General features: G+C 36.7%; 1 protein-coding gene across 1 annotated transcript; it reads right to left on the reverse strand.

The window, feature by feature from the left end:
* Positions 1-7,491: 7,491 nt before the first annotated feature.
* On the reverse strand, positions 7,492-8,129 carry LOC148584144 (uncharacterized). The gene is made up of 3 exons (XM_088518767.1): positions 7,921-8,129; positions 7,744-7,810; positions 7,492-7,521 (listed from the first exon to the last, which is right to left on the reverse strand). Exons 1-3 carry the CDS (start codon positions 8,127-8,129, stop codon positions 7,492-7,494), a joined length of 306 nt encoding a protein of 101 aa, XP_088374893.1.
* Positions 8,130-8,794: the final 665 nt, after the last annotated feature.

Genomic DNA, 8,794 nt, shown 5'->3' on the forward strand with positions numbered 1-8,794 from the left:
TCTTTTTATCCATTCTATCTGTACATAAATGGTAGAATGCTATATCAAGACTCTTTCAATGGTAGTGCTCACTCCCATAGACCTTGAATATTCTTAGAAAATGACACAAGATGGAGACCACTACACGCAGAAGAATTATGTCTCTGACAATCTGATCCTTATCACACATCTCAACTCTTGATAATTGTGGAAATTTAAACCTAAGGAAAGAAACAAGCGGCTGTTAGTGTAGATCATTTGTATATCAGAATGGAACTTAATGGATATATCTAATTGTTGTGCTCCAAACCGGTGTTGTGCATTGGTGCAATGCCGAGTCCAGTTTTGATGGGTGTGTGCCCTTAAACGGATCTGGCTTAGGTGCTATATTTTTTTTTCAATGGTTCAGATTTGATTTCACTCTCTTTCTCATGAAAAGCTTGAAATGAAATCTGAATTGTTCAAAAAACACTACTGTTAGTTTTTACAACACCTAAGCCAAATCCCCTTTAAACATGTGTTAGACGAAAAATTATCCGAAACTCCCGGCGCCTAACCATGTATGGATGCACCTCAAGGCAAGATCGGGGGCCATGCATTAGAGTTTTCTGCTGGGTGCATTGTGCTGCCCAGTACATATGATCTTTGGGAACATATTCACATGTTAAGAGGAGAATTAAGGGTCTAACCATCCTCTTTTCTGTGCTCTCTTCTAACCATGAATTCAACTTCTTAGTACTATTGGATACTGATTTTATGAAGCTCTTAACCCTTAAATTAAATTCCTTAAGTCACTATGCTTTCAAATTTGACGTTTGTGGTGGCCTACTCTATTATCTCTCAACAATCTAGGGCCCAAAATAACTCCTCACTATAACAATTAATTCCTCAATAATTCTCCAGAATCTAACATTATTTCTCCCATAAATCATCACATTTCCGTCTTTGTAACGAGCAATGCAACATATGACGTATGTGGCAGTTGCATGGGAATTCCATGTGGCACCAATGATTACTTGGATAATGATAGCTAGTATTAGTAGTTGGATTACCTTTTATTGCTTGAACTAACAGAATTGCTTAACTACATGTGGTTAAGCAATTCTTTTAGTTCAATTCAGTTAGGTGTTTGTTAAGAAGCTGTTGATTGCTTGTAAGAAGTAAGGGAGAAAAAGAACTATAAAAGGCTGAACTAAGATGAACCATTTGTAGAATGTTATTGAGGACTTTGGAGGTTTAGGTATCCTCGAAATAAGTATAGAAATATTTAGTTCATTTTCCATCCATTTTCATTCCTCTTCTTCCACTTTGCATTAATCCATTATAGCCTGTTAGAAGAACAGGTCTATAACAAGTGGTATCAAAGCACTTGATCCGTAGATGAGAACTCGGTCTGCAATGGCAGAAGAAGCACAAAATGATCAAGCGTGGGAATTAAATTTCAAATTGCTCTCATAGAAATGAGAAAGGAGGTCATCGAGATGAAGGAGTGCGCAAGGAAGATGCCAGGAGTAGAAACGCAGTTTAAGCAGATTGTAGAAATGTTGTCCAGCTCTACTAAACAAAAAGGTCCTCTGCAGCCAAATGAGGCTGAAAGCAATGCTATTCATGGTCTGAATTTTGGCCATCAACAAGCTCATGATGCATCCAATTCTAGTGATGCAATCTACACCAAAACTCTTCGACTGGAGTTTCCAAATTTTAATGGTGAAGATCCAGACTCATGGTGTTACAAAGCATCACAATTCTTCGAGTATTATGATATTCCAGAAGGACAAAAGCTTAGCATTACTACATTTTACATGGAAGGTAAGACTTTATCATGGTTTCAAACTTTACGTAGCACTAATACCCTGTCTACTTGGAATGATTTCCTTATAGCCATTCAAGTTAGATTTGGATCGTATGATAATCCTATGGAGAGTGTATCGAAGCTGAAACAAACTGGTTCATTTGAAGATTATAAAACTTAGTTTGAGGTTTTAGCAAATCGAGTTCATAGGTTGATAGATCCTCACAAACTTAGTTGTTTTCTAGGAGGATTGAGGGATGATATTCATTTACCAATTCAAATGTTTAATCCTAAGACATTAAATGATGCTTACTCTTTAGCAAGGATTCAAGAGGAATTCCTCTTTACTAATACCAAGAGTGGGAGATTTATGTGGAGTCCAGGTTCTCTTAGAACTCAAGGAGTGTCAACGGATATAAATTTGGTTCTAATAAAGGCAATCATTCTTTTAGGAATAAGGTTCAGTTTCACAATCAACCTAAACAGTTCCAAAATACCTTTTGGGGGTAATAATCAGTCTAAAGGAACCACTAGTGATAATCCTAAGGCCTTTGTACCTATTCAAAAAATTTCTCCTGCTCAAATGGATGAGAGATGCTTGGAATTACAAGTACAAGCAAAGATGCTATCAAAGTTAGAACATCAAATGGTCAAAAAATCAAGTCCATGGAGAAGTCAAGATCTTACTCTTAAGATGCAAGGAAATGTGTTTAAGGTAGATTTATATATTATGCCTTTAGCTGGTTGTGATGTTGTCCTTGGCATTCAGTGGCTAAAAGTGTTAGGTCCAATACTATGGGACTTTGATAACCTGACTATGGTATTTTAGTATGGTACCATGAGGTGTAAGTTGAAAGGATTGCAGCAGGGTCCTCAATTGAGTTTGGAGGATGGGAATTCCTTTCGGTGGCTCAAGAAAGGAAACAAGGGTGTCTTATTGCAGTTGATTGGTATTGATAACCACGCAGTTAAAGAAAGCAATATTGCAAAACCAGTACAAAACTAGAAGTGAGGTCCATTGGATGATATTCTTGAAGAGTTTGAGGATATTCTCAAAGAACCTACTATTTACCACCAAATAGATCCCATGATCATTCAATTTCTTTGCAAGATGGAATGCAACCTATTTCAATAAGACCTTATAGGCATCCTTTTTATCCAAAAGAGGAGATTGAAAAGATAGTTAAGGAATTGCTTAACTCTGGTGTTATAAAGCACAACACTAGCCCTTTTTCATATCTAATGCTGCAAGTCAGAAAGGCTGATGCAACTTGCAGAATGTGCATGGATTATTGATCTCTTCACAAGGTAGCCATTAAAGATAGATTTCCAATACCTATTGTGGATGAATTGCTTGATGAACTTTGGGGATCTACAATTTTTTCAAAGTTAGACTTGAGATCTGTTACCATCGGATTAGAGTGGTGGAAAATGATATTTCCAAGACTGCCTTTAGAACACATAAAGGCCATTATGAATTTTTAGTAATGCCTTTTGAGCTAACTAATGCCCCTTCTACTTTTCGAAGTTTAATGAACCATTTTTTCAAATCTTATCCTTGCAAGTTTATTTTAGTTTTCTTTGATGATATTCTTGTGTTTAGTAAGGATGTGGAAACCCATAGAAACCATTTACACATTACATTAAACATCTTGAGGAAGAATGAAATGTTTACCAAGAAGTCAAAATGCAGGTTTGGGTGTAAGGAAATTGACTATTTGCCATTTGGGTCACATTTTCTTAGAGCAGGAGTGAAGGCTGACCCAGGAAAGATTCAAGCCATGGTAGATTGGCTATTTCTCAGTAACATCTTCCCACCTTGTGTTTGGGAGCATTCCTAATTGGTTTCCAATTCTCACTTCCATTCGGATCAAGAATGGAAAAGACCCTCCATTGTAATCCATTTTCTCATTTTAATAGGAAAAAAAAAAGGGTCCTTAAGGGGTTACCTTGGATTGATAGGTTATTATCGCAAGTTCATTAAAGGGTATGGATCAATTGTTGTTCCTTTGACATCTATGTTGAAGAAGAATTCATTTTGTTGGGATGAAGCTACAAAGGAGGCTTTCCAAAATCTTAAGGCTGCAGTAACTTACGCACCTGTTTTGGCATTACCAAATTTTTGCCAACCATTTATCATTGAATGTGATGCAAGTGGAGTGGGTGTAGGAGCAATTCTGATGCAGAATAGTAGACCAATTGCTTACTTGAGAAAGACTTTGAAAGGGAGAGCCCTCTTGATGTCCCACATATAAGAAAGAATTGCATTGGTGACTGCAATTCAGAAGTGGAGGCCTTACCTTTTGGGCCAAAGTTTTGTTGTCAAAATTGACCAACAAAGCTTGAAATTTTTACTTGAGCAGAATATTGGAACTCCATTCCAACATAAGTGGATCACAATGTTATTAGGATATGATTTTACAGTGGAGTTCAAAAAAGGTGTTGATAATAGCGTAGCAGCTCTATCTTGCAGGGACAGTTAGACAAATGAGGTAACAATTGCTCTCTTATCCATTCCTACCTCAGATTGGGTTGCTCAGTTCAAAGATCAATATCAGGTAGTTTAGGACTTGAAGGATTTGGTTACAAAGTGGCAGAATAATCACTTGAACACCAACAAATATGCTTTTAGAGATGGACAATTATTGTACAAGAGCAAACTCTATTTGGGTGGGTGTCAAAACATCAAAGCTCAAGTACTAGCTTTCGTTCATAGTGATCCTGTAGACACTCTGAATTTGAGAAAACAATGTAAAGGGCTAAAAGAGATTTTTATTGGAAGGGTATGAAGAGAGATTTTAAGCAATTTATCAGAGACTGTGCAATTTGCCAGCAAAACAAGCATGAGAATACTCCTTCTGCTGGGTTGCTTCAATCTATCACAATTCCTCTTCAGGTGTGGTTTGATATCTCCATGGATTTTGTGGAAGGGTTACCACTCTCTCATGGGTATTCTATGATCTTTGTATTAGTTAACAGATTGTCTAAATACAGCCATTTCACTTCATTGGCTCATCCTTATACTGCATCAAAGATAGCTCAGTTGTTTGTTGCTAACATCTTTATGTTGCATGGGATGCCTACTTCAATAATTTCTTATCGTAATCCTACCTTTACAAGTGCCTTCTGGAAAGAGTTCTTTCGTATGCAGGGTACTGTGGCATCTCACATCGCCTAGGTATGGAAATAGGGATGTGCTTATATGTATACTCGCACCCTTCATGACAACAAAGCGTTTTACAGCTGTTGTTGTGAGTTTACTTACTCACAAGTGCACGAGTCATTTGCAATATAGTTTATGCAAGTGTGAGGTCAAATCCACAGGGAATTGTGTCTTGAAATTCAATTTCTATCTAAACTAATTCTATTTTAACCTAGTTCCAAATTTTGTGTGATTTTGTCGTGCAAAAAGATAAACTAAATGAAAACTGGAATTGAATCAAATGATAAAAAGCACTAAGGTTTTCCGAATCCACCTCTCCAAATCAAAGCAACACACTTTCATGTTTCGTCCATACATCCGAAGAACAATAGAAACCTATGAATGTTCTATGTTTTATAAAAATGATCTATTGAAACATTTGACAAATCCATCCATTGTACAAATCACAACGAATACCCAACTTAAACCAAATCATCCAATGTATCCATTTAATCTACGAATCACAATGGATATCCGATTTAAACTGAATAATTCGATGTATCCGTCGGATAAAACACATCGAATATCCAATGTCTGCAAAATTAATAAACAACAATCAATCACAAGAATTTACTCACATAATTGAATTGAAAAAGAACATCAGATTTTATTAAATAACGGAATTGTATGAACATTACATGAAAGCATGAATGTAAATCAATGGCGAGCCTTCATCTTCAACCTTAGTTGGAGATTTTAGCCTCTCATGACTACAAACAACATAATAAAATGGATTGAATTCATGAAAACTAAAAACTTATAAAGGGAAATTGAATTCAGAGTTCAAAAACGTCAAAACTCGAAATAATACAATGAATGGCGCCCCCTTCGTTCTGTTTACAAAAGAAAAGAATGCTATAAATGCTAAAAAGCTAGGGCTTCGACGCTACTAGGTCAGCCTGAGTGCGCTCAATCGCACATTGGGTGCGCTCAAGCATACTCTGGCATTCTTCAAGACTTATGTGGTGCAACGCTTGGGCGCTACTTGCTTAGGTATCAGCGGGTGTGTGCTCGAGCATGCCTTGCTGGGCTCGAGTGCACCTACGCCGAGCATGGGTGCCATGTGCTCAATCTAACTTCCAGAATTTCACTTTTTCCCGCTTCTTTGCAATTTTCACATAAAGGCTGCAATTTTCTCTCAACGACCTCCAAAACTAACCAAAACATTAGAAAATAATAAAGGTAAAGGCTTAGCAAATGCAATTTAAAGGAGTCCAAATATGCAATATTTGGCACTCATCAAATACTCTCAAACTTACATTTGCTAATCCTTTAGAAAAACAAAATGAAAAACAAAATTAAAGTATGAAACATAAGTCCGCTATCGTGGGAGAGACGATTGCATTTAACATATGCAATAAGCATTTTGAACCCCTACGCATCCCTAGAGGACGAGTGAAGTCTCGTGAGGGTTTAACAGCAATGACAAACATGAACTTCCACACAAACACATGGTTCTTATTCATGAGCAGGTTTAACAAAATGAACACCACAATCACATCATCAGGGCATCCAAAAATCAATTCACTCATAGATGGAAATTTGAGACAACACATGCTCCAATAAGTGCAAAGTGAGATCAACATACAATCATGAGGCTTCAATTTTTCTCAAAATTTTGTGTGCCACAAAATTTGTAAGAATTCTCTGAAATAAAAACAACCAAGGCTTAAGTCAAGATAAACGGCTTAAGTCAAGATAAACATTATATATATATATATATATATATATATATATATATATATATATATATATATATATATATATATATAGGCTGTGCAATCCTTGGCCCCCTTAAGCTTTCTAATTGACCTATGTAACGAGTGTTGGGCCAATGACTCCCAAACCGTATGGTTTTAGGGCACTAGATGTGAAAACATCTTTAAGGGCTTAATTACTCAAGTCAAAAAAGTTAAGAAGCCAAACTAGTCATACAATCAACCAAAATGAATTTCATATATTTTTAGGTGAACACTCTATGCTTAGTGAGGCAAGAGGTCCGGTTACTCAATAAGAAACTCAAACTGAACCATTATTTTTTTTATTTTTTTTATTTTTTATTTTTATTAATCTATTTTCAAGCCAAGGTTTCATCAACAATTCATCCTACAAATCTCAAGATACACCCTAATAAATCAAATCTCATACCTCACAAACTCTATGCTAATGTGCTTGTGATGATCAACTCAGATATGTGAAGTCTCTCTAATCCAACAAATGAGTCAAAAGACTCACATTTCTAATGACATGTTGTGCTCAAAATGGTAAACAAGTCAATAAAGTGCAATCCATAGTTATAGTGTAACTCATATTCAATCAACAACATAGCACAAATATATATATATATATATATATATATATATATATATATATATATATATATAAACACACAAACAACAACAAGAAATGGACAATAATGTCTTTTCCACCCCCAAACTAAAATGATACATTGTCCCCAATGTAGCCAGAAATACAATACCGAATGGGTGGCACATGTCAGGCGTAATGTAAGAGAATGTCACCCAAACTTGAATATAAGATAATTGTCCTGAAAAACACAACAAAAACAAAAACAAAACAAACAAACAAAATCAAATGACAAGGAATAAAAAGGATGATGGTTGCCTCCCACAAGCACTAAGTTTATAGTTTTCAGCCAGATTCTGCACAATAGCGACAATCACTCCTGATAAGTAGGATCCTCCAATAGTGTCGTCTCAATTTTCGGACTCTTCAATTCCAAGAATGGTTTTAACCTTTGTCCATTTACCTTGAATGTGTTCCCATTCTTTGGATCCCCAATCTCAATGGGCCTATCCATTGAGATTTGAGCTTGCCTGGAAAAAGATGCAAACGTGAATTGTAAAGAAAAATTTTCTGACTAGGTTCAAAGGATCGTCTTAAAATGATTTGGTCATGAGCCTTCTTCATTTGTGCCTTGTACAACCTTGCACAATCATATGCATCATTCCTTAGCTCCTCTAAGGAATTGAGCTTCCTTTGTGAGCCAGCTTTTGTAAGATTGAAATTCAACTGCTTCATGGCCCAATATGCTCTATGCTCCAACTCCACCAGAAGATGACATGCTTTGTCGTGCACTAGACGATATGGAGACATGCCATTTGGGGTCTTGAAAGCTATACGGTAAGCCCACATCGCATCATTCAATTGCAGAGACCAATCTTTTCTTGTGGGATTTACAGTTGTCTCCAAAATACATTTGATCTCTCGATTTGAAATCACCACTTGTCCACTCGTCTGTGGCTGATCAACTGCTCGAAGATCTTGTTGCAAAAATGCTTGCCTCCGTCACTTTTGATAGCTCGAGAAGTACCAAAGCGAGCAAAGATATTGACCTTCAAAAACTAGACCACGACTCTGTGGTCATTAGTCTTGCATGCAACATCCTCAACTCATTTGGACACATAGTCCACAACAACGAGGATATAGAGGTAGCTAAAGAAGTTTGGAAAAGTTCCCATGAAGTCAATGCCCCACACATCAAAAATCTCAACAATCAAAATGGGGTTGAGGGGCATCATATTTCGCCTCAAAATACTTCCTAGTTTCTGGCAACGCTCACAACCAGTGCAATATGTATAAGAGTCTCACAAAAAAGTATGCCAATAAAATTCGCACTGCAAAATCTTTGCAGCGGTCTTCCGAGCACTAAAGTGGCATCCACAGGCATGATCATGACAAAAGGAGATGACATTGGATTGGTCATACTCAGGAATACACCTCCTAATGATCTGATCGAGACAATACTTGAACAGATAAGGATCATCCCAAAAATAGTACTTCACCCCGGCCATAACTTA

The sequence above is a fragment of the Corylus avellana genome, chromosome 8 (genome assembly GCF_965113065.1).
Source record: "Corylus avellana chromosome 8, dhCorAvel1.hap1.2, whole genome shotgun sequence".
Lineage (NCBI taxonomy): Eukaryota > Viridiplantae > Streptophyta > Magnoliopsida > Fagales > Betulaceae > Corylus > Corylus avellana.